This window comes from Cetorhinus maximus, chromosome 17, assembly GCF_964194155.1.
Source record: "Cetorhinus maximus chromosome 17, sCetMax3.hap1.1, whole genome shotgun sequence".
Taxonomy (NCBI): Eukaryota; Metazoa; Chordata; class Chondrichthyes; order Lamniformes; family Cetorhinidae; genus Cetorhinus; species Cetorhinus maximus.
In genome coordinates, this window is record NC_135895.1 from 89102244 (window position 1) to 89128951 (window position 26708).

The 26708-nt window shown below is 44.0% G+C and overlaps 1 protein-coding gene and 2 long non-coding RNA genes across 3 annotated transcripts in view; 1 reads left to right on the plus strand and 2 right to left on the minus strand.

The window, feature by feature from the left end:
* LOC144692562 (uncharacterized) overlaps nt 1-26708 on the minus strand; it is an 82336-nt gene that overhangs the window by 36285 nt on the left and 19343 nt on the right. The window lies entirely within an intron of this gene.
* LOC144692561 (uncharacterized) lies at nt 11012-26427 on the minus strand. The gene is made up of 3 exons (XR_013579346.1): nt 24961-26427; nt 17540-17636; nt 11012-11220 (listed from the first exon to the last, which is right to left on the minus strand). It is a non-coding gene; the product is annotated as an uncharacterized LOC144692561 (long non-coding RNA).
* The window catches only part of qsox1 (quiescin Q6 sulfhydryl oxidase 1), a 118117-nt gene continuing 115947 nt past the window's right edge, over nt 24539-26708 (plus strand). The window contains exon 1 of the mRNA XM_078561558.1: nt 24539-24879. Within this exon, the coding sequence (XP_078417684.1) occupies nt 24633-24879 (247 nt within the window). The 5' untranslated portion in view covers nt 24539-24632. The remainder of the gene's footprint in view (nt 24880-26708) is intronic.

The window sequence follows — 26708 nt, forward strand, 5'->3', positions numbered from 1 at the left end:
CCCTGTTCAAGGCTATTATTGAATCTGTACACACCACAGTCTCAGTTATTGCATTCCAAATCCTAACCACGCATTGCGTAAAGAAGTTTTATCAGTTGCCTTAAATCTGTGTGCTATGGTTCATCTATTGGAAACAATTTATCTTTATTTATCTTTATCTAATGCCTTCATGATTTTAAACGGCTCTATCAAATCTCCTCTTTGTCTTTGCTCTAAGGAGAACAACACCAGCTTCTCCAGTCTATCCCTCGTCCACAGGGCCTTTCTGTACCCTCTCCAAAGCCTTCGCATCCTTCCTAAAGTGTGGCCAGAATTGGACACCGTATTTCAGCTGGGGCCAAACTCATCCTTCATACATATTCACATGCTTCCTGTGTTTTGTATTCAACGTGGGTTAAATTCAATAGCACCTAAAACCAGGTGGGGGGATCATGATGCACAAATAGTCCATGCCTGTTGATTATCATGCAGGCAGCACACCAACTTTATGCTTTTAGCATCCAGCCAGTGGTAACAATGCCATTGATTGGCTGAACTCATCACCAGGGAACCAATACCAGCACCAATTAAAGCTGACATACCTCTCTTAAAGGGGAGGTGTGTTGTGACTGGGGTAGGTCCTGGCTGTCATATAGAAAGTGAGGTGGAGAGAATGGGCTCTAAGGGCTTTGGATGCTGCACAGGGGCCTTGTTGTAGCAGGTGGAAAGGACAGGAGATGTCCTGCATCCACAGGTGACCAGCAGGACCTCCGGACACATGTTCAGAAGACAGTGGCAGTTGGTAGCCATGGGGTCCAATTTCAGGAGTCAAGCCCTGAGGGCTTGCATGCAGCACCACAAAAATTTCAATGGCCTCACATGTGGCCAAGTTGGCCGAATTCAACTTCAAATGTCATACCCCACCAACTGCACAACCACAATCTGACACTGCTGAATTCACCACACCCCCATCACTCATCTGCCATCAAACCTTATCCATCAAGACACATATGTGGTATTCATATGTTCCACTGCACCCTCAGTTACTCAAGTCTCACATCAAAATCTCACAGTTTGTACACACTGACAACTATTCAACCATGACAACATCAGCCAAACAGGTTGTATCACAGCCACTGACACATTTCTCTCTCTCATGCATGGCAAGTGTAGAACTCAAGGAAACCAGAGCTAACTGGGGGAATACAGGTGCACCTGCATGTTTGAAGCCCCATGGAGGAGGTAGTGCTGGCCAATATTGGAGTGGCTATTGCTGAGTCCCATCTGTGGGGCTGAAACCATCAAAAATGATGGTGTCCTCATACCTAATCCTCCCTCTCACATCCCACTCCCTCCACCAACCCCCCACCACCCCCAACTCCCCCCACACCACCACCACCCCCCCGCCCCACCCAACCCCCCACACCACCACCACCCCCCCGCCCCACCCAACCCCCCACACCACCACCACCCCCCCCCCCCCCCCCCCCACCCAACCCCCCACCCGACCTCATAGCACACTGCGTAAGCTCTTACTTTCTCTCTTGCCATTCTTATCCTTGCACCTTTTCATTTCAGATATACAAGAAGACAACCTGGACAGGCAGTGGAGGAACAGCAAGAAGACAGTGATAATGACTCATCATCACTAGTTTCACACTTGCAGCCAGCAACTCTGCATGCAATCTAGAGGATTGCGTAGAGCTGGGTTCTGCAAGTGGTGAGACACCGAGCAAGCGAAGATTACAGAAAGGGCAAAGGGAAAAGGGAAAAGGGCAAGGATAGCAGCAGTGCCAGCTCACAGGACAGTGAGGTGGCCAGGAGTTCGACTGCAGAGGACTCAAATGAAAGCTTCAAAGGCGAAGCCTCCAGACGAATGCTGATGGTGTGCACAATAAAATGCTTGATGCATTAGGAAGTGTGCTAAGTCAGCCTGAGGTCAATGTGAAGGAGCACGGAGGAATTCAGCACCAACTGCTGAAAACTTGAAGCCCAACCTTTCCAGCTTCTACTTTTGCATTTTGGACAAGTGAAGGCTCCCAGTGACAGGGAGAAGATGAAGTGTGGAACAATGGGTGAATATGAGCTTGGAGCTGTGGTCACTGTGTTGCACTCAGCAGAGTTATTCTCAAATAGCCCAGCCAGAAATGATTTGTACAAGTTGTTTCCTCACATACTCAGCTTCCTCCTTCTCCCGCTTCTCAGCTGCTCACCACATAGCTGGTGGCAAGGGCCACTCCCCCATGAAGGTGAGGTTGTGCAGAATGTAGCAGACCACTATGAAGCTTGATACCTGCTTCGCCAAGTACTGCAGACCTCCTCCAGTGTGATCTAGGCATTGGAAACATTGCTCCAACACATGAAAGGTCAACTCTATCAAATTTATTTTGACAGCATGGCTTTCATTATGTGTATGCAACACACAAGTGCATGGGATGTGCACCAGAGTCATGATCTATGTCATCAGTGAATTGCTCTAGTCGTCTAACAGCCATGCATTGGTTTGCTACAGTAATACATATGTAGGTGGCACAATGGACTGTTGCAGAATGAAGGCATTATGACTGCTGCCAGGATACTGGGCATTGACCCGCATGATTTGCTACCTATGGTTATGCACCAGTTGAACATTGAGGGTGTGGAATCCATTTTGCTGCCCCTGTACACACGTGTGCCGTCAATGGCACCCTGTACCATGGGGAAACCTGCAATCACAGCAAAGCCATATGATCACTCCGCTGCTGCTCTCTGGCAAAAGAGAATGAGATGTAGCTAGCTCTCTTTGAATGCAGAACTTCAGTGACTTCCTATATCACAACAATAGATGGTCAACTGTTAGATGTTGTAAATATTGCCCGCTCTAGCCTGAAGGAGCCTGATGCTTAAAGATTCATCATTATGGTCACCTTCACAACCACTGGTAATGTAGCCCTGGTCCTGCTCTGAGGTTGTAGTTGTGGCTGCAGTTGGTGGCAGATTTCAATGGGGGTGTCCTTACTACAGCCCAGGCATCTCACATTCTCACATATTGTCCCTCACTGAGATTAAGTTAAGATAATTACTCCCTGGACAACCTGGGCAGATATGGCCTTCGACTGTGAGCTCTGTTCCCCCTTCTGCCCCTCCCTCTTTCAACAGTTTGTCCTAATCTGTGTGCCCTCTGCTCATTCTCCAAAGTAGGCTGTATTCTAAGGGGAATGTCTATTAGTTCACACATGTCTGGGAGTAACTGGTTTGTGCAGAATTTCTAAAGTTAACAAAAACTCCTTCAGTACCAACCACACTGCGCTCTGTAGACGTCTGCAACTTTAAACAACTATAAAAAGCAACAAACACCCGTAGAATTAAAGCAACTGCCAGAAAAAAATCAATCGGTAACTAACCTGAAGCAGTTGATGATTTCTTTAAAAATGCTGATGAGGGGAACCCTTCCTGCCGTTGAACATATGCTCGGCCATATAAGGTTGAGAGAAGATGTTCGCTAGAACGTTAAGCTCTAAAATGGTACCACTTGTTGTCATATCTGCATGACACATTGACAGATTACACAATCTGCCTGTTCTGCATGCTTCCGATAGTCACTCATTATGCATGTTAACACCCTTGTCAATACAGCATTCAACTAATTTGCCCCCAAAGTGCTCAGAGAAACCATTTTGGAATTCATAGCGTCCAAAAAACATACACAAATGACCCCCAATTTCTTGCCAAATGACTATATCTATAAAGCCCATTGCATATGCTTTATTAAGTACTTTATTAAACGGTCTTGCCGCTTTCAAAAATTTATATGCAAACTTTGCAGATGTTGCTGTTACATACATTTGTACATATGAACATATGAGTCAGTGGCAGGAGTCGGCCATTTGGCCCCTTGAGCTTGCTCCACCATTTGAGAAGATCATAGCTGATGTGATTGTGAACTCAACTCTACTGTCCTGTCTACCACCTGTAACCTTAGATTCTTGATTGATAAGGGAGTCAGTCTAACTCAGACTAAAACAAGTTCAATGGCTCAGCCTCCACTGCCATCTGGGGAAGAGAATTCCACAGAATAACAACTCTCTGAGAGAAGAAATTCCTCCTTATCTCCATTTTAAATGGGAGATCCCTTATTTTTAAACTGTGTCCCCTAGTTCTAGTTTCTCCCATAGAGGGAAAACATCCTCTCAGCATTCTCCCTGTCAAATCCCCTTAGGATCTAATATGTTTCAATAAGATCACCTCTCATTCTTCTATTCTCAAATGACTACAGGCCCAAACTGTCCAAACTTTCCTCATAAGATAATCCTTTCATCCTAGGAATCAGTCTAGTGAACCTACTCTGAACTATTTCTAATGCAATGATGTCCTTTCTTAAGTAAGGAGACCAAAACTGTACACAGTACTTCAATTGTGTTCTCACCAACACCCTGCACAATTGTAGCAAAACTTCGCAACATTTATATTCCACTCCCCTTGCAGTAAACAACATTCCATTTGCCTTCCTAATCACTTGCTGTACCTGCATACTAATTTTTCGTGATTCATATACCAGGACACCCAGAACCCTCTGTACCATAGCATTCTGCAGTCTCTCCCTAGTTAGATAATATTTTGCTTTTCTATTCCTCCTGCCAAAGTAGACAAGTACACATTTTCCCATATTATACTCTTTCTGCCAATTTTTTGCCCACTCATTTAACCTATCTGGATCCCTTTGCAGACTTGTTATGCCCACTTCACTTATTCTCCTATCTATCTTTTTCATCAACAAATTTAGCAAATTGGGTCCCTTCGTCTAAGTAATTGATTGAGATTGTAAATAGTTGAGGCCCCAGCACTGATCCCTGTGCACTCCACTCATTACAGCTTGCTAATCCGAAAATGCCCTACTCTCCATACTCTCTGCTTCTGGTTAGCTAATCAATCTTCTATCCATGCACATATGTTATCCCCTACACCATGAACTTACATTTTTTTGTAGCAACTTTTGATGTGGCACTTTATCAAATACCTTTTGGAACCACATCAATAGGTTCCCATTTATCCATGTTGCCTGTTACTTTCTCAAAGAACTCCAATAAATTAGTCAAATGCAATTTCCCTTTCACAAAACCATGTCGATTCCACCTGATTGCATTAAGATTTTCTATGTGCTCTTCTGCTCTAATCTGCTCAGTAATAGATTCTGGCATGTTTCCTATGACCGATGTTTGGCTGTAATTTTCTGCTTTCTGTCTCCCTCCTTTCCTGAATAGATGAGTTAAATTTACTATTTTCTAGTCTGATCGGATCTTCCCAGAATTTTGGGAATTTTGGAAAATTGCAACCAATGCATCTATTATCTCAACAGCCACTACTTGTAAGACCCTAGGACGTAGGCCATCAGGTCCTGGTGATTTGGCAGCTTTTAGTTCTAATAGGTTACTCAGTACCTTTTCCTTGGCAATTTCACCGCTTTATTTATAAGTATTTTTGGGATATTATTTGTGTCTTCTACAATGAAGACAGACACAAGGTATCATCAATCCTTCTGCCATTTCCTTATTTCCCATTATGAATTCCCCAGACTCACTCTCTATTGGACCAACGTTCACTTTTATTACTCTTTTCTTTTTTAAATACTTGTATAAACTCTTATTATCTGTTTTTTATATTTCTAGCTAGCTTTCTCTCATACTTCAATTTCTCCCTCCTCATTTTTAGTCATTCTTTGCTGGCTTTTAAATTCTGTCCAATCTTCTGCTCTACCACTAATCTTCACAGAATTGTATGTTTTTTCTTTCAATTTGATACAATCCTTAACTTCCTTAGCTAGCCACGGATGGTGCATACTTCTCATAATTGCTGAGAGTTATGAAATATCTTTTTAAATGTCTGCAACTGAATTTCTACTGTTCTACCCTCTAACTTAATTTCACAGTTCACATTAATCAACTCTGACTTCATGCCCTCATAATTACCCTTATTTAAGTTTAAAACACTAGTTTTAGACCCTTTCTTCTCTGCCTCAAACTGAATGTGGAATTCAATCGTATTTTGATCACCACTACCTAGGGGTGCCTTCACTATGAGGTCATTAATTAATCCTGTCTCACTGCATGTTACCATGTCTAGAACAGCCTTCTCTCTGATTGGCTCTAGGACATGTTGCTCTAAGGAACAATCCCAAAAAAACTCTATGAACTCATCATCCAGGCCATCTTTGCCAGTCTGGTTCTTACAATCAATATGTAGATTGAAATCACCAATGATATTCACCATACTTTTCTCACAAGCTCCCATTCTTTCTTCCTGTATACCCCGGCCTACAGTATGATTACTGATCGGGGGCCTGCAAACCACTCCCACTTCTTACCTTTATTATTTCTCTACCCAAACCAATTCTACGTCTTGATCTCTAGAACTAAGGTCATCCCTCTTGATTGTACCAAAGAACATACTAGCTTCCTGTCTTTCCAGATGTCATGTACCCTTAAATACTCAGGTCCCAGTCTTTGTCATCTTGCAGCTCTGTCTCTGAAATGGCTATCAGATCATAGATATTTATTTTAATTTGTGCAATCATTTCACCTGATTTGTTACAAATGCTACATGCATTTAGACACAGTGCCTTAGTTCTGTCATTTTAATATTTTTGTAACCCCTCGCCTTATCTGCTGGTGCACATTTAAGTTTGTTCATTCTGGTCCTTCCTGCCACGCTCTGATCATCATTTCCCTTATTCCTACCTTGCTCTCTTGGCTTCTCTTCCCTATTTCATTTATCACATCTCCCCAAACTTGATCCCCCACCCCCACTTTCATCCATACAAGCTGTTGGACAATTGCAAGGGCTGGGGCTCCTCCACTTCTACCTTCTTAATCCCCTTACCAGCCTCACCGGCAGTCACACCCTCCTGTCCCTGACCACTGACCAAATCAGAAGATCCTAAGGGGTGTGAGTGCCACCTGGAATAAAATGTCCAGGCAACTTTCTGCCTCCCTGGTGCATCATAGTCTCCAGCTCAGTGACTCAGAGCAGAAGATCCTCAAGCCTTACTGAAGATGTGTTTGTTTTGGATCAGACCGGTATCCATGAGTTGCCACATTCCACAGCCACCACACATCACCTGCCCTGCCATATTTATTATGTGTTAATTAATTAATTTTATTAATTACTTTATAATTACTAAATTATACTACTCATGATAACCTTACTACTATATATAAACCCTACTTATACTAATAAAACCTTGCAATTATAAATAAATTGCCAGTTTTGCAAGATAAACGAGCAAAATCAATGGATACGCATCAGCCAATCACCTACTTGCTTCCCTGTAATGTCACACATTGAGTTTTCTTTTAGAACACAGGTTCTGACTGGAAACTTGTTCCAGGATAGACCCTGCCGACTCTCGGAGTGAATCCCACTCTCTGCACTCTTAGCTCCCACTGTTCTCTTTGGCTCTGGGAGTGAATCCCGCTCTCTGCGTTCTTAGCCCCCGCTTTTCTTGCTGACCCTCAGAGTGAACTATTTACCATTATGCTATTTTGAAGGGAACATTCGTGATAAATATTCCTTGTTGAGTCCCATTTTACCAAGAAGATCATTTTGGAAAATATTTGAATCTTATGTCTACACACCAAATCATGAGTTTCCTTTTTTTTTCTCAGTTTCTACCGTATTGTCATGAGGCTATGCCCCTTTGTTTTTGAAAATATGATTTTTCAACTTTCAACTGACTGGAAATTTTGCAATTTCAAATGAGACAGAGCAAACTGCTTACAAGTGCAAGGCCACCTTTCAATGTGGAGGTGAAAAACAAACAAATTACCCTCAGAGGATTGCAAAGAGAGAGCCATTTCCTATAATTCAGAGTCCCAATGGAACTCATCACTTTATTAGGAAGAGACATTAAAATGCAAAGTGCTGGGTATTGAAACAATGGCTGTCACAGACAGACACACCCAAAACACTTTGGACATGCTCAATGCTAGAAGTATTTCAGAGCAGGATTGCCAGCCAGACAGAGAGATTACAAGAAAGTTTTCAGCAGATGAGAGAGGCTGAAAGGGTCTCTCTCTTTCTCTCTGTCTCTTTTGGAACAAGTGTATTACCTGGTTCGGAAGCCAATTTCACTAGAAATCTACCAGCAAACTGAGATCACATGATTGCAACACCATCTACATCTGACTGCATCCACCAAACCAGCTAATCCAAATTGGCCACAATATTTAACAATCTATACCTCAAGGACAATCAAAGGACACTTAACCGTATATTCTTTTAACTTTCTTTTATTAGACTCTAACCTCCCCATATCTGTGTGTGTGTGTGTGTGTGTGTTTTTGTGTGCGTGTGTGTTTGTGTGTGTGTGTCTTGGCCTGAATGACTGCATAAGGGCTGAATGCTTGATGTGTTTTTATTATTTTCTCAGGTTTAGTGCTTAATAACTTTCCTCTTTGTTCAACTCAAGAAAACCTTTGTTTGATTGGCTCCTTATTGCTCACAGCTTAAATTGTTAAACACATTTTGGATTCGGAAAAGGCATATCCTCGTGAAAAATAAAATTAAACCTTTGTTTTGACCAACCGGGGAGGTTGAATAGAAGGTTCACCCCTTCTCACCTGGTCATAGCAAAATTGGGGGTTCGTCTGGGAATTGCTTCCACAGGGAGCTGAAAGAATTGGAGTGGGAAAATAAATTGTTCCTTCAAAAATAATTTTAAAACGGCAAAAAGTTTTCTTGGGTCTGCAATACTAAAGTGCTAAAATGTCCACATTCGATGTCAATGCTTTCATTAACAGGGTGAGCTAAGTGGCAAGAAGTTAAGGGTGTTGTCCTTGGAAGAACCAATAGGTGTAGTTAAGCACTGAGAGGTGGAGTTCCACCCGAAAGCCAAAAAAACTGAAATTTTAAAATGGGTGGCGAGAGGTGGGAATTGAGGACATTGAAACAGATAAGTTAGAGGCAGAAAAATTAAGGTTGGATCAGTGGAAATTGGAACTGGGATTTCAGGAAAGGGAAAAAGAGAGAGGGAGAAAAACAAGAATGGAAGGAGGAGAGAGGATTCCAAGAAAGGGAAAAGGGAAGGAGTTTAAATTAAAACAACTCAAATTGAGAAGGGAGGATCCCACTGTATCCATTGAAGAAGTGAGTTACTTCAGACTAAAGGGCTTGTTAAGGAATATAGAAGCAGTTAGGTGAAATTTTTTTTATTATTCAATCATGGGATGTGGGCTTCGCTGACTGGGCCAGCATTTATTGCCCATCCCTAATTGCCCTTCAGTAGGTAATGGTGAGCTGCCTTCTTGAACCGCTGCAATCCATGTGGTGTAGGTACACCCACAGTGCTGTTAAAGAGGGAGTTCCAGGATTTTGACCCAGCAACAGTGAAGGAACGGCAATATATTTCCAAGTCAGGCTGGTGAGTGACTTGAAGGGGAACTTCTAGATGGTGGTGTTCCCGTCTATTTGCTGCCCTTGTCCTTCTAGGTGGTAGTGGTCATGAGTTTGGAAGATGCTGTCTAATGAGCCTTGGTGAATTCCTGCAGTGCATCTTGTAGATGGTACACACTGCTACTACTGTGCGTCGGTGGTGGAGGGAGTGAATGTTTGTGGATGTGGTGCCAATCAAGCTTCTTGAGTGTTGTAGGAACTGCACTCATCCAGGCAAGTGGGGAGTATTCCATCACGGTCCTAACTTGTGCCTTGTATGATGGTGGGCAGGCTTTGGGGAGTCAAGAGGTGAGTTACTCATGAGTTATTCGTCACACAATTCCTAGCCTCTGACCTGCTCTTGTAGCCACAGTATTTATATGGCTAGTCCAGTTCAATTTCTGGTCAATGGTAACCTCCAGGACGTTGATAGTAGGGGATTCAGTGATGGTAATGCCATTGAACCTCCAGGGGCAATGGTTGGATTCTCTCTTGTTGGAGATGGTCATTGCCTGACACTTGTGTGGCGCGAATGTTACTTGCCACTTGTCAGCCCAAGCCTGGATATTTCCCAGATCTTGCTGCATTTGGACATGTACTGCTTTAGTATCTGAGGAGTTGTGAATGGTGCTGAACATTGTTCAATCATCAGTGAATATCCCCACTTCTAACCTCATGATGGAAGGAAGGTCATTGATGAAGCAGCTGAAGATGACTGGGCCAAGGACACTACCCTGAGGAATACCTGCAGTGATGCCCTGGAGCTGAGATGACTGATCTCTAACAACCACAACCATCTTCCTTTGTGCTAGATATGACTCCAACCAGTGGAGAGTTTTCCCCCTAATTCCCATTGACTCCAGTTTTGCTATCAAATGTTGATATAATTAGGTGGAAGATAGACAATTAGGTCGAATTCAGATATAATTAGGACATTACACATTAGGAATAAAGATTCTCTGAATACAAATGAATTTAAGCAGAAAAGGGTTGAAAATTTCACCCCCACAGGGACATCTCTGATCCTTGCCTTAAAAAATATGGGCATTACCTAATGTTCTTAGAATTTGTTGGTATTTCTTTAAGAGCTTTTGAACATAGAATAACGCGGCACACACGGAGGGAGACAGTGGTATAGTGGTATTTTTGCTGGATTAGTAATCCAGAGACCCAAGCTAATAATCTGGGGACATGGGTTCAAATCGCACCATGGCAGCTGGTGGAACTTGAATTCAGTTAATAAATCTATGATATAAAGCTAGCTTCCAGTGAAGGGGACCATGAAACTATCATCGATTGTCGTAAAAACCCATCTGGTTCACTAATGTCCTTTAGGGAAGGGAATCTACCATCCTTACCTGGTCTGGTCTACATGTGACTCCAGACTCACAGCAATGTGGTTGACTCTTAACTGCCCTCTGAAATGATCTAGCAAGCCACTCAGTTAAAGGGCAACAAATGCTGGCCTTGCCAGCGATGCCCACATTCCATGAAAGAATAAAGAAAAAAAAACAATATTACGAGAAAAACAGAATATGTGGGTTCTGTTTATTTCATAATCGGAATGATATAGATTTTAGCAAAAGGAATGTGCAAATGGTATCGATATTCATTAATATCAGTTTTATCTGTAATTTGGCAACATCAATATTTTAACATTTGAAAAAAGAATTCATTTGAACCTAGTACTAGATATGACCAATATCTTGTAAACTATTATCAATCAATTTAAGATTATCAATAACAGAAATGGAACATCACGTATCATCCTTACAAGAGGACATATGTAATAGATCCTAGTTGAAACATATGGAAATGTTTTAGCCTTTGGATGACCTATAGGAGAAAAAGATCAAGGAACTTATTTAACCATTCTTTGAAAAAAAATTAAAAGTCTTTTTATAAGATACAGGTTATGAAACAAGTAAACTAATTATCAGGATTGTTACTCTAAAACATTACAAACATTTTTGACCAGATAAAAGCTCACAAATTCATAATGAGAGACTTTCCAACAATTAAATAATTTATCAATAATAGAGACTGATATAGCCTTATAAAGATAACAAAAAAGCAATGAACCTGCACAAAGAGGTAACACCCACATTTGCAAAAGATGATCTAATCAAATTAGGAACAATATAAAGATAGGATTGAAAACTCAGCAGTGTTGAAATCCTCAATTCAATGCTCCTCACTGGAATAGGGCCTAACGCATAGTTAAATACTTCTACCCTCAATTAAGGAGAGGTGTCTTGCCAAACAGACCACTTGCTACTTGGGGAATTTAAGGTAACACCTTACTTTAGATTTTGATCGATATTCCAAGATATTTTGACTGTAGCATTATAAAGGTTTAACTTTGAGATTCTGTTTTAGAACTAAGATTGTATGTAGAATTTTCCAGCCCCGGCTGTTGGCAGGTCCCACCGGAGTCAATGGACTTTCGGCTGGCTCACCACAGCCGCCGCAGCCGAAAAATCCTGCCCTATTTTTTCCGTCTTTTTATAATCTTTAATGTTGTGATGTACTTAGCCACTTAAAGTGTATTGCATATTCAGTTCTTTAACAAATTTTTAAATAAACTAGTAAAATATGAAGTCCCATCTTGTATTCTGTAGGCAACTCCATAGAATCCCTCTAAGTGGGAGGTACATTATTGAAGAGAGACTCCCAGATCATTATAATATCCAGGAACCTTGAGGGAGAAATAGATCATCTCTTCAGAGCCAAACAAGTGTTTGTGAGGACTAACCTTAAGTGGAGGTAATTATCAGGGAAGTGGTCCTGATCTAGAATGACCACATAAGGGGTTCAGGATGGTGCTCAAAGTGTTCTCAGTTGTTCCAGACTCCTACAATAATGTTTGTGTAATTTATATTTTTAAGTGTAGAAGGACTGCTTTACTGCCAGTGGTAATAAGATGCAGGTTTAAGTATCTAGAGATGGCAAACGCCTGATTACGGTTTGTAGAATTTAAATCAGGACCCCCTCGAATTAATATTGGGGTTTGGAAATTTCTTTTAAATTTCTCTTTAAATCCTAGCTGAGATTAGGTCCTGACATAATGGCAAACGGTGAGGGGGTTGGCTTAGTCTTTCAGTTGATCCCACAACTTGTTTCAGCAGAACAAATAATGTTATTCCAATATACCACCTCAGGATCAGGTGATTGTCTTTGCAATAGAAGGTTTGGATGCAGATGGTGCCATCAGAGCCCATGGTACTATTGTGGTTCATCCCCAGGGTGAGGGAATCAAATGGATCTGGTGGGGTAATCAGACTGATTCCCAGACCCACAAAATTTTTGAATGATAAAGTGCATGCCTGCACAAGTGGGTGACCTGATGGCTGGTGCACGACAGGGTGGGGGTATTCATGGTAGGATCGTAGATCCAGGATGTCCCTATATTTGTGGCAGCCATGGGTTTCAAATGAGGTGGCTCCCTTATAATTGAGGTTAGTGATCAAAATCTGCAGGAGAATTATAGACAGCTAATGATCCATTATATTCAATGCAGATAGTCACTTGCTCAGTCTTATGCGAATGCTGCAGCAGCAGGACCTGCTGCAGCTGTGTGCCAGCCCCTGCAGCCATAGATTACACCGTTAGGCAATGTAAATCTTAACTCTATGCCATGTGTGGTAAATCCAGGAACACCAACCAGGGCAAAGCAAATTGATAATTGATAAACGCGGGAGGTGGTGGCGCAGTGCTAGTGTCGCTGGACTAGTACTCCAGGTGTTCAGGGTAATGCTCTGGGGACCTGGGTTCGAATCCTACCATCTGCCAATGGTAGTTTGAATTCAATAAAAAATCTGGAATTAAAAGTCGAATGATGACCACAAAACCATTGTTGATTGTTGTAAAAACCCATCTGGTTCACTAATGTCCTTTGGGGAAGGAAACCTGGTCAGTCCTACATTTGACTTCAGGCCCACAAGCAAATTGGTTGACTCTTTAATACCTGCTGAAATGGCCTAGCAAGCCTCAGTTCTCAAGGGCAATTAGGGATGGGCAATAAGTGCTGGCCCAACCAGTGACGCCCACATCCCATGAATGAATTTTTAAAAACTTGAAACCTGTTGAGCTCCCATTTAGTTCCCCTATTTATCCGGTGCAACAACTGGATTCAAAGTTATGCTCATGTCCTTACGGCAACTCGGGGAGGGCATGTTATGGGGTCAATTTAGGAAGTCCTTCAAAGTACAGTCAGGCCAAATGGCTTAGTAGCTGCCTACCGAATAGGCAACATTCTTACACAGGACAATTGGGATAATGGTTACGGCTGTCTGGCCAACCAGTATGAGAATGCAGCCCTTAGACAGGCCTGTGAGGGTGCTCTGAGTGCTCATCCCAATGACCAACAGAGATGGGATAATATTGAATGCATTATCCACTTAAATCATGAACTGTTAGACCTGTTCCAAACGAAGCCCATAGTGAAACTACCCCCTAAAGATAAAAACACTGCAGACGATGTCTGTTGCCCAGTGACCAGGCCAGCATCAGCCCTGGGTTCCTACTCATTCCGGTCAATCATAGGCACGTGCTTTTGCACCTCTAGATGGGCGTCCTGGTCGGTCTGTGCCCCCAACTCACCAGGAATGCATGCAGCACCCCTCCCCTATGAGATTGGGTAGGTATGGGAGCACACCTCGCAGGGACAGCAGAGACCACTGACATCTTTATGGGGGTGACTTTTACACTGGCCGTGACTATCACAAGGGCTATGAGGGGGCTCAAGGCAGATTGCGCCAGGGATCAAAAAGGCTCCCGACAGGGCTGGCGACCACCCCGAGGGGCTGATCATTGTGACTGTAAGCCTCTTGTTAAACCACCTCAAGGGTCAGAGAAGAATGAAACTCCTAAAAAGGGGGCACGGCCTTTGAGTAAAGTGATCAGAACTGAGGAAAAAGCTGACAGCCAGGATTCTCCGGAATACAATTCTCAGGGTTGAAGCGCTGGATCCTGGCCAGGGTTTTTTGAATTCTCTTTGCCCTGCAACCCGACCCAATGATGAGCAAGTAAAAACTCTGTTTCAAACAGGAGCCGATATTACCAGAATGGATCCTGCGCGTATACATACTAAGTGGGCAGATTTGGTGAGCCCAATTTATCAACTATCATTAGGGGGATTTGCTCAATGTCTAGAGGGGGAGGTAAAGGTCTCCTAGAGCAGCTTATTAGTAAATACTACCCCTATTTACAAAACAAAAATGAAAATAAAAATCGAGTCTGTATGACTCTTCAACAGAACTAAGTGAAAATAGAAGAGAGGTGAAATATAAGCTGGTTTAAGGTGGGGTGGGACAAGTAGAGCTGGATAGAGGGCCAGTGATAGATGGAGATAGCCAAAAGACGTCATAGACAAAATACAAAGAGGTGTTGAAGGTGGTGATATTATCCAGGAATGTGCTAATTAAGGGTAGAAAGCAGGACAAGCAAGGTACAGATAGCCCTAGTGGGGATGGGGTAAAGGAATCGAAATAGGCTAAAAGGTACAGATAAAACTATGGATGGAAATACATTTAAAAATAATGGAAATAGGTGGGAAAAGAAAAATCTATATAAATTATTGGGAAAACAAAGGGGCGGATCGGAAAGGGGGTGGGGATGGAGGAGAGAGTTCATGATCTAAAATCGTTGAACTCAATATTCAGTCTGGAAGGCTGTAAAGTGCCTAGTCGGAAGATGAGGTGCTGTTCCTCCAGTTTGCGTTGAGCTTCACTGGAGCAATGCAGCAGGCCAAGGACAGACATGTGGGCATGAGAGCAGGGTGGAGTGTTGAAATGGCAAGCGACAGGGAGGTCTGGGTCATGCTTGCGGACAGACCGAAGGTGTTCTGCAAAGCGGTCACCCAGTCTGCATTTGGTCTCTCCAATGTAGAGGAAACCGCATTGGGAGCAACGAATGCAGGAGACTAAATTGAGGGAAGTGCAAGTGAAATGTTGCTTCACTTGAAAGGAGTGTTTGGGCCCTTGGACGGTGAGGAGAGGGGAAGTAAAGGGGCAGGTGTTGCACCTTCTGCGGTTGCAATGTTAAGGTGCCGTGGGAGGGGGGTGAGGTGTAGGGGATGATGGAGGAGTGGACCAGGATGTCCCGGAGGGAACGATCCCTGCGGAATACCGCCAGGGGGGGTAAAGGGAAGATGTGTTTGGTGGTGGCATCATGCTGGAGTTGGCGGAAATGGCGGAGGATGATCCTTTGAATGCGGAGGCTGGTGGGGTGATAAGTGAGGACAAGGGGGACCCTATCATGTTTCTGGGAAGGAGAAGAAGGTGTGAGGGCGGATGCGCAGGAGATGGGCCAGACACGGTTGAGGGCCCTGTCAACCACCGTGTTAAGGAAGAAGGAAGACATGTCAGAGGAACTGTTTTTGAAAGTGGCATCATCAGAACAGATGCGACGGAGGCGAAGGAACTGAGAGAATGGGATGGAGTCCTTACAGGAAGCGGGGTGTGAGGAGCTGTAGTCAAGGTAGCTGTGGGAGTCGGTAGGCTTGTAATGGATATTGGTGGACACTCTATCACCAGAAATTGAGACAGAGAGGTCAAGGAAGGGAAGGGAAGTGTCAGAGATGGACCATGTGAAAATGATAATGGGGTGGAAATTGGAAGCAAAATTAATAAATTTTTCCAGGTCCCGACGAGAGCATGAAGCAGCACCGAAGTAATCATCGATGTGTCGGAGAAAGAGTTGTGGGAGGGGGCCGGAGTAGGACTGGAACAAGGAATGTTCCACATATCCCATAAAGAGACAGGCATAGCTGGGACCCATGTGGGTACCCATAGCCACACCTTTTATTTGGAGGAAGTGAGAGGAGTTAAAGGAGAAATTGTTCAGTGTGAGAACAAGTTCAGCCAGACGGAGGAGAATAGTGGTGTATGGGGATTGTTCGGGCCTCTGTTTGAGGAAGAAGTCGAGAGCCCTCAGACCATCCCGTTGGGGGATGGAGGTATAGAGGGATTGGACGTCCATGGTGAAGAGGAGGTGGTTGGGGCCAGGGAACTGGAAATTGTTGATATGATGTAGGGTGTCAGAGGAATCACAGATGTAGGTGGGAAGGGACTGGACAAGGGGAGAGAGAAGGGAGTCAAGATAGCAAGAAATGAGTTCCGTGGGGCAGGAACAGGCTGACACGATCGGTCTGCCGGGACAGTCCTGTTTGTGGATTTTGGGTGGGAGGTAGAAGTGGGCCGTCCAATCTATCCATTATTTCCCACCTATTTGCATTATTTTTGAATGTATTTCCATCCATTGTTTTATTTCGATTCCTTCACCCCACCCCCACTAGGGCTATCTGTACCTTGCTTGTCCTGCTTTCTACCCTTAATTAGCACATTCCTTAGATAATATCACCACCTTCAATGCCTCTTTGTCCTTTTGTCTATGACATCTTTTGGTTATCTCCACCTATCACTGGCACCAGCTCTACTTGTCCCACCTCCCCCCCCTTAAATCAGCTTATATTTCACCTCTCTTCTATTTTTACTTAGTTCTGTTGAAGAGTCATACGGAATCGAAACATTAACTGTGTTCCTTTCCGCAGATGCTGCCAGACCTGCTGAGTTTTCCAGGTATTTTTACTTTTATTTTTGTTCTGGATTTCCAGCATCCGCAGTGTTTTGTTTCTACCCTTATTTACAATGTCATCCAAATCAACATGGCAAGATAAATATACAGCCTCGCTCTCTTGATACAGGCTGACACATGCCCAGGAAACAGTGACCTATTCAAGATATCAAAGGGAAATTGGATCTTCTCAATACTGTTAGACATTTACAAGAACAAGATGTCCTAATCAAAATGCCTTCTAGAATAATTCACCATTGTTTAGCGTCCCTAAAGCTGATGGCAGGTGGAGATTAGTGGTTGATTAAACAGCCCTAAATAAAGTTCCAGGGTCACACATTGCTCAACAACAGAATTCTAATGCCCTTCTCTCCAGTATAAAAAGAAAAGGACATAAATTCTGCATTGACTTCGCAAATTGCTTTTGGTCACACCCACTTAAAGAAACTGGCAGAAAACAGCAATGGCTGCATCTGATGGCTCAGTATTGCTGGACTAGATTGCCCCAGGGATATCAAAATAGCTCTGTTCTTTTCTCTACTCATGTTATGGATATTTTAAAAGACTTGCCTAATGTTACCTCTAATTTAGACAACATCTATGTTTCACGCAATGATCTCCATGACCACTTGAATGCTGTTGACCTGGCTTTATCCCAGCTCACTGCTGCTTGATATCTGATCAACATAAATAAGAGTCAGTTCATCAGGGAGGAAGTAGATTTTCTCAGCCTGTGTATAACCGGGAATGGTAGGGGGTTAACTCATTCCTATGAAGAAAAAGTAGCCTCAATACAACACCCTAGAACTCTGAAAAGTCTGCAGGCGAGATTAGGACTTCTTAACTTTGCTAGGTCTTTTAAACCGAACTTTGCCGAGCTCTCAGTACCGCTGTTTGCTAGAGTGGGTGCAGCGACGAAAGGCCCATTCATTTCTTCCCCAGATGATTACTCAAAGTTAGAGCAACTGTGCTGTGATGTTGTAATGACTTGATGGAGCGGACAGGTTTCCACAAGAAACAGATACACTTTATAACAGAGAGCTTTTCAGGTGCTACATGCTCGATCAGGACTCTCGTCAGGAAGCCCCACCCCCCGGATTGCCCGCGCTCAAGGCTCATTGGTCGGAGCCTCCTGGAACATCATGTGACCCCTGACAGACAGCAGGAGAGGCTATACCCAAAGTTACTACAGGCAGGATGTTACATCCCGTGAAAGCAATAATCTTACAGATGGACAGGAAAATATGTGCAGCCTGCATGTCACCCCTCGAGAGGGGCCTGCCACTGCTGGTGCCATCACCAGGGCAGAAAGGGCAGCTAATGAGGAACTGATTCGGCTATTAGACCTGATAAAAGAGAATCCGATAGGTTATCCATCAAAGGGTATTGAAGGCGGGCACATGTTCCATCCCCTTATACCAGGTGCACCTGGAGTGCAAACTTGTGTCAGGACCGGTGACTGTGGGAGTCGTCCCCAGTTTGCCCGTGGATTGATTCGATCTTCTCCTCAGCAATGATCAAAAGTGATAACCTCCCCAGTAATCTCAGAGAAGATGACTGAGGTCAGGGAGGCAAAACAGCTGCAGGCGAAAGTGACTGGCATTTTCCCTGACTGTGTGGTATCCAGTCTATGGCCAGACAAATACCGTCAGAGCAGGCTTAATTGGCACTGTAGACAGGTGACCTTACTGTCTGGGTATCTGAGACCTTTTCTGGGAGTCTAGAGGACCCTGAGGAGTTAATAAGTAGATCTTCCTTGGTTGCAACTCAGTAAGTCAACCCATTGTTAAAAAAGTTAGCCCAAACTGAAGCTAAGTAAGAGGCAATTCCTGCATGCTACTACATTAAAAATGAGGTGCTGATGAGGAAGTGGAGACCCCCTCACAGACCTGCACACGAGGAGTGGACAGTGGTCCACCAGGTATGGTGCCGCTGAGGTACTGCGGGGAAATGTTATGATTAGTACATAAAATCCTGATGGCTGGGCATGCTGGTATATGAAAGACCCAAGCCCACATCAGCCAGCATTTTTACTGGCCACACATCCACAGGGATGTAGTAAGGTTTTATAGAACCTGCCACACCTGCCAGGTTGTGGGGGAACCCCAGCCTGCAATAAAACCTGCACCTATGATTCCCATGTCAGCTTTTGGGGAACCATTCAGCAAGGTGCTAGTGGGCTGTGTAGGGCCCCTGCCCAAACAAAAGGAGGCTACCAGTATACTCTTACTATCATGGATGTAGCTACCCATTTCCCAGAAGCCGTTCACCTGAGAACCATAGCTGCCAAAACAGTGGTGGGGGAATTAACACAATTCTTTACCAGGTATGGTCTGCCCACTGAGATCCAGCTGGATCAGGGCTCAAATCTCATGTCCTGAATCTTCCAGGAAGTCATGGGTAACCTGGGCGTGACCCAGCTGAAGTCCTCAGCCTATCAGACCCCCAGACCCTCAAATCAATGATCAGGGCATGCTGCCACGAGTGCCCCCATGACTGGCATAAAGGGCTAGGCTTTCTTCTGTTCACTACCAGGGACTCGCCCAATGAGTCCACCAGTTTTACTCCGTTTGAATTAGTTTACAGCTGCCAAGGTCCTCTGAAGCTGCTCAAGGAGAGATTTTTAGAACAAAAGGAGGAAGTGTCCATGTTAGACTACGTAACAGCATTCTCTGAGCAACTCACGAGAGCCTGTGATGTGGCCTGACAACATTTCAAAGTCCCCCAGACAGCTATGAAAAAACAGGCAGACAAACGTGTCAGGGCCCGAACCTTTCAGCCAGGAGACTGTGTTAGTGCTCCTACCAATGCTGGGTGAACACTTGAAAGCCCGGTTCAGTGACCTGTACAGAGTAGCAAAGAAGCTTGAGGAAGTAAACTATCTAATGGACATCCCAGACTGCAGCAAAAAGCAAAGGCTGTGCCATGTCAACATGATAAGATAATATCACAGCCAAGAAGGGGACAAGCATGTAACAGACTGTCCAATAACAACAGGTCTGGAGAAGGAGAGGAACAGTGAGGATGAACTGGAGGGAGACGTGTGTGAAGCCCACATTGAACACCCTACTGTCCAACTAGCAAACACAGAAATTCTAGTCAATTTGGACCATATTCACCCACTTAAATGCAGAAAGGCGAAGAAAGCTGACAAGGCTGCTTACTGCACCTGTAGAGACAACCCAGAATGCACCACTTTAGCTGTGGCTGTGGGAGAGGCCCCTCCCATAAGGCAACATCCCTGTCATCTAGGCCCAGAAAAGCTGGCCTAGGTTCAGGAGGAGATTAATTACATGCTGGAGCACCAAATAATAGAGCCTTGCAGCAGGAGCTGGAGCTCCCCAGCTGTGCTCGTGCCCAAGCCGGATGGCTCCACGAGGTTCTGCATTGACTACCGAAAGGATAATGCAGTGGCCAGAGCTGACTCCTACCTGCTACCCGGAAGACTGCAAAGATAGGGTCAGTAATGCAGCCTACATTACAAAGACAGATTTACTCAAGGGATGCTGGCAGGTTCCCTTGACTGTCCACGTGAAGGAGATCTCCACCTTTGTGATTCTGGATGGGTTGTACCGGTGTCAAGCCATGCCACTTGGACTCCGAAATGCCCCAGCCACCTTCCAAAGACTGATGAACTAGGTAGTGGCAGGCTTATCCAATTGTATTGTGCTCCTAGGAGACCCCCCTAGTGTACAGTGGCACCTGGGAAACTCACTTAGAGCAAATGGAAGCCCTCTTCCAGAAATTAGTTAGCTGTAGTCACAGTGAGCGATCTCATAAAGTACAAGCTCAGTCAGGCTCAGGTGACCTACCCAAGACATATGGTGGGTCAAGGACAAGTACTTTTTACTGCCCAGAGCTGCAAAGGTACAAGCAGTAGTGCAGTTTCCAATTCCCATAACAAAAAGGGAAATCACGAGAATTTTAGGGATGCATGGGTTCTACCATAAACTCGTCCCAAACTTCAGCAGTGTAGCTGCCCTACTGACAGGCCTACTACAGAAAAAAGCAAAAGTAGTATGGACCGAGAAATGTCAACTTTTGAGAAGCTGAAAGCCATTTAATAAACAAACCAGTGCTAGCAGCTCCAGATTTTAGGCAAGCATTTAAAGTAGCCATTGATGCTAGTGACCTCAGGGTAGGAGCTGTCTTCCTCCAGGAGGATGAATCAGAAATAAAGAGACCAATCAAGTACTTCTCCAAAAAACCAAACAAACATCAGAAATGGTATTCGACGGTAGAAAAAAAGCCCTAGGTTAATTAGTGGCTCTCAAACATGGTGAGATATATGTCCAAACTAGATATGGAGAGACCACAGCCTATACTGATCACAGCCCTTTAACCTTTGTCGAGAAATTCAAATTTCAGAATGCAAGGTTATTTCATTAGAGTTTGTTTCTCCAACCATATCAGGTAAGAATCACCCACATTGCAGGGAATTGAATGTAATTGTGTACACCCTGCCCAAAACGTAAAGAGACCTAGTTAGAACTGTTCGGATAATCCAGGCCAAAGCTAAGAGAATGAATAGGAGTGAATGTGTTTTTTATTTGTTTTATATTCTTTTCATACCTTGTAATCAAATGAGAGTGAATCTCATTTCATTTTATTTTGTGTTGTAGAGGTGTCACGAGGCTATCCCTTTTTATTTATGAAATATGATTTTTCAACTTTCAACTGGCTGGAAATTTTGCAATTTCAAATGGGACAGAACAAACACTTAAAAATGCAAGGCCACCTTCCAAGGTGAAGGTGACATTCAAGCAAATCACTCTCAGGGGAGTGCAAAGAGAGAGACTTTTCCTATAATTCAGAGACCCATTGAAACTCATCACTGTCTAAGGAAGAGACAATAAAATGCAAAGTGCTGGATATTGAAACAATGGTTTCTGCAGGAAGACCCATCCAAAACCCCATGGAAATACACAATAGGTGAAGTATTTCAGGTCAAGACTGCTAGCCACAGCAGAGAGAGATTGCCAGAAAGTTTTCAGCAGAAGAGACAGTCTGAAAGGGGTTCTCTCTCTCTCTCTCTCTCTCGGAACAAGAGCGTTACCCGGTTTGGAAGCCAACTTTACTAGAAATCTACTAGCGAACCAAGATCTCATAACATCTGACCGCATCCACAAAACCAGCTAATCCAAATTGGTCACAACATTTAACAATCTACACCTCAAGGTCAATCAAAGGACACTTCACCATATATTCTTTTAACCTTTTTTTAGACTCTAACTTCCCTTATCTCTAATACCCGTGTCTGTGTCTACGTGTGTATGTTTGTGTGTGGGCACAAATGACTGTGAGGGCCGAATGCTTGACATCACGTTTTTATTATTTTTTTCTCAAGTTTAATGGTTGATAAATCTGCTCTGTCTTTAACACCAGAAAACCTTGTTTTATTGGCTCCTCATGACTCACAGCTTAAATAGTTAAGTACATTTTGGATTCGGAAAAGGCTTTTCCTCATGAAAAAGGAACTTAAACCTTTATTGTGACTAACCGAGGAGATTGAATAGAGAGGGAGCCAGTTCACCCCTTCTCACCTGGTCATAACAACACATCAACTAAATCTGTAAAATCTCAGTAAATAAAAATGCCTGTGATCTACAAAATGGCATCCATGACAAGAAGTGAATATATTATGGCCAAGGTCACAACTGTCTCATTGCTGAAATAAAATTAGTACAAAGTCCCATGGAGGAGCTAGCAACCTAATTCATTGATTGCAGTTCATTTATTAAGTTGTCCTTAAAGAAATGTATGTTGAAAAGAATTATGAGTAAAATGTCTGTCTTGTTAAGTTAATATTTATTTTTTAATCCTGTTATTAGAAACATAGAAACTAGGAGCAGGAGTAGGCCATTTGGCCCTACAAGCCTGCTCCACCATTCATTATGATCATGGCTGATCATCCAACTCAATAGCCTGCTCCCGCTTTCTCCCCACATCCTTTGATCCCTTTCACCACAAGAGCTACATCTATAGAAACATAGAAATGTTGTTATTAGCTCTTGTTAATGGGAATAAAATGCATGCATTCAGCAGAACAAATTCAAACAAAACGAATATGGTGTGGAATCAGTCATTGTGCCACCAGTTTTCTGTCATTGGATGCTCAGATGTTATAACTGCTGTCCAAGTGATATGTTTCGGCCAAGTTGAGGGTTGCTAATTCTGGTTGCACGTACTCTTGGAGATTTCGTCACAAAGCTTCCCACCTCTGACAGTCCCACCTCCATTGGCTGGCTCACACATCCATCATTGTGGCACATCTCCAATTAATTTTGTAACTAATACATAAAGGTATTCAATGAAAACCAAAAAAAGGATTCATTTAATGACCCCACCCCACTATCCCATTGGGCTGGCAGCCTGAACCCAGCCTCCGCAGCACTATCCTGTGTACCCTGCTGGAAATTCCATTTATGTGGGTTTCAAGTGAGGGCAGATTGTCCTGGGCTGCAGTTCCCTCCGTGGTGGAATAGGCTCCGAATACTGACGCACAGCATAAAAATATGTGTTTATCAAATCCCACTTTTATTGTGAAGAAATGCAGAAAGCAAATCACGGGGTAGGGATAGGACTAGACCATGGTTCCCCTCACACCTACTTCACCATTCAACTAGATCATGGCTGATCTGTAAGTCAGCTGTCCATATTCCATTATATCCTTCCCCATCAGTCTTGAACATTTCAATTGGCTCAAATGTCCAAACCTTTTGGAGAATAGAGTTTCAGGTTCCCAATACTCTTTATGTGAAAAATTGCTTCCTGATTTCACTCCTCATTCTAATTTTATGGCTTTTGCCCCTGTCCTGGTTCCATCACCTGAGGGAGTAGATTCTCTCTGTCTACTTAAATCCCTTAATCATCTCAAATACCATCAAAGCACATAATTCTGTCAGCCTGGGTGATGTTAAATTGCTGCTTAGCTCCCATCCTATATCTCCCACACACACACAATAGGCTTGTCACTTTTTCACCTACTCTGACTAGACTGCCTTGCCTTCTGGGTGATCTGAGTTGGTCAGTGAAGGTGGGTAGCAAGTGACATAGACTTATATGGAAAGTACATCACCATTCGTCTCAAATGGTCTACAGCCGGTCTTTATGCTCCACACGAGCCTCTTCCCACTCAACTTCATCTAACCCTAACTGGATAACCTTCTATTGCTTTCTCCCATGTGAGTTTATCCGACTTCCCCAGAGCATCTCAACTCCTCGTGGTAGTGAGTTCCTCGTCCTAATCACTCTTTGGGGAGGGGGTGAAGTTTGTCCTGAAATGTCATATTATCAATGAAATCCGAGAGCTTTAAAATCCATGAAGCAACGAATAAACTTTTATGGAGGGCTTGTGTGTGTGTGTGAATGTGTAAAGATTGTATGGGGTCTCTGGAATTATAATTGTAAATATGTAATACACTTTAATGGACTGCACACGATAAGCGGAGGTGATCTTTCTACAGTCTGTACAGGGTCAGATGTAAATATATGGGAATAATTACATGAGATGCAAATGTGTTGATAAGATTATTTCCACTGTGCACAAGATCTGACCTGGGGGATTTTTTAATAAGTTAAAAACAAACCCTGCTCCTCCCTCTGACTTCCCGCACGTAGACAATGTTGTTTGGTGAGGGTTAGAGGTCGGTCTGTTGCTGGATTCCTCAGACATGGCGCAGCGCTGGGATGCGGTGTTCGTGTCTTTAGCGGCGATTTCCCTGTTGGGAACGCCGGTCGCAGTGACCGGAGCCGGGCTTTACTCTCCAAACGACCAGGTCACCCTCCTGGACACGGACAACTTCGACGGGATTCTGTACAACTCCAGCAATGCCTGGCTGGTGGAGTTCTACGCCTCCTGGTGCGGACACTGCATCAACTTCGTTCCCGTGTGGAGAGCGCTGGCGAGCGATATCAAAGGTTTGGGCTGTGACTTGTATTCGTCTGCAGTGTGTGTGTGTGTGTGTGTTGGGGGCGGGCGGGCAGCACCTTCAACCCTACCAGCTGTGGGAGCTGCCCCTGCAACGGACTGTGAACTGCAGCCTCCTGTTTTCCTGCATTGTAACCAGGTGGGGTTACTGAATACTCTCCCTCTCCAGCCTCAGTCATCGTGCTTTCAGATACTGCTGTCCATTAAGTTTCTCCCAGTACTGTGGGGGTGGGGGGGGGGGGGGTGGGGGGGAGAGTGGTAGTGGGGAGGTGGATGAGATGGTCCCAGTGATACCAGTCCCAGCCCCCTGCTTCCCAATCTCCCAGCCCTCTGCTTCCCAATCTCCCAGCCCCCTGCTTCCCAATCTCCCAGCCCCCTGCTTCCCAATCTCCCAGCCCCCTGCTTCCCAATCTCCCAGCCCCCTGCTTCCCAATCTCCCAGCCCCCTGCTTCCCAATCTCCCAGCCCCCAGCTGCAAGACCCTGTCTCCAAGACCCCCAGGAAGTGATTGTGTCAACTCCCACCCCCCCCACCCCCGCGGTTATAGTCATATTAGAATGTTGGGAAATTTTCAACATTTTTGACTGCCCTCTGGCTACTTATTAGCAGAGCCCCACTAGAAACTATGTATGTGTAAAACTTAACAAACCAACCTAAATCAAACAAGAGCTTTGTCATGTGTCTGAAAATTGCTGGAAACCAAGGTTTCATATGTGGTCCTTTGCAGCGAACACAGAGCTTTCTGTGTTGATTCTTTTTACAAGTATACGATGGTCCCTTGAAGTCATAAATCTGATTAACAAGGCTTCACACATCATGGCCAACTGTCCTGAATGTGTAAGACCACTTGTTTATTGGGATGGTACAGCCTGACACAGATTGATGTGTCTTACTGACAGTTCCTGGAGTAATATCTGATGTCTGCCACGGTCTAAACACAGCAAAAGCTGCTCTACGCCAAATAATTCCTCCTTTTCACCAGCTACCCCCACCCCCCGCCGCCAAAATAAATGTCCTGCTTCCCAGCCTGCTGGACTGGGCTGCCAAACAGAGTATAGTGTCAGATAGTCAAAGCAGACATACACAACTGATCAGTCTGGAGGAGGCAATCACACAGTCATATAGACAGACCGTGTGAAATAGGGCAGTGGGGTGAGTGTGAGAGAGGTAAATGGGAAGAGCTGGGGCAATGGGTATGATTGAGGGGCTGAGGAATCAAGGAGGGAAAAATGAGAGAAAAGCAAAAATAAAAGCAAAAAACTGTGGATGCTGGAAATCCAAAACAAAAACAAAAATATCTGGAAAAACTCAGCAGGTCTGACAGCATCTGCAGAGAGGAACACAGTTAATGTTTCGAGTCCAAATGAATCTTCATCAGAACTAAGGAAAAATAGAAAAGAGATGAAATTTAAACTGGTTTAAGGAGGGGTGGGACAGGTAGAGCTGGTTAGAGGGCCAGTGATGGGTGGAGATTGGGTGGGGTGGGGGGGAAGGGATCGAAATAGGCTAAAAGGTAGAGATAAAACAAAAGATGGAAATACATTTAAAAATAATGGAAATAGGTGGGAATGAGAGAATCTGCAACTTGGGTGGGAGAGTAGGGAGTAGCAGAAAGTGAGAAGGCTGCAGTGGGAAGGGGATGTCAGAGAGGTATAAAAAAGTGTCCACCGAAAATAGTTATACTGAATGATTCACGAGAAAGATAATGAAACAGTTGTACAAAGACCAGAAAAAAGATTCTCAGTTGGTGCCTGAGAAACAACTTAACGCTTCATATAAAGCACTTTTGAAGTGTAGTCACGATAGTTCATTGGCAGATA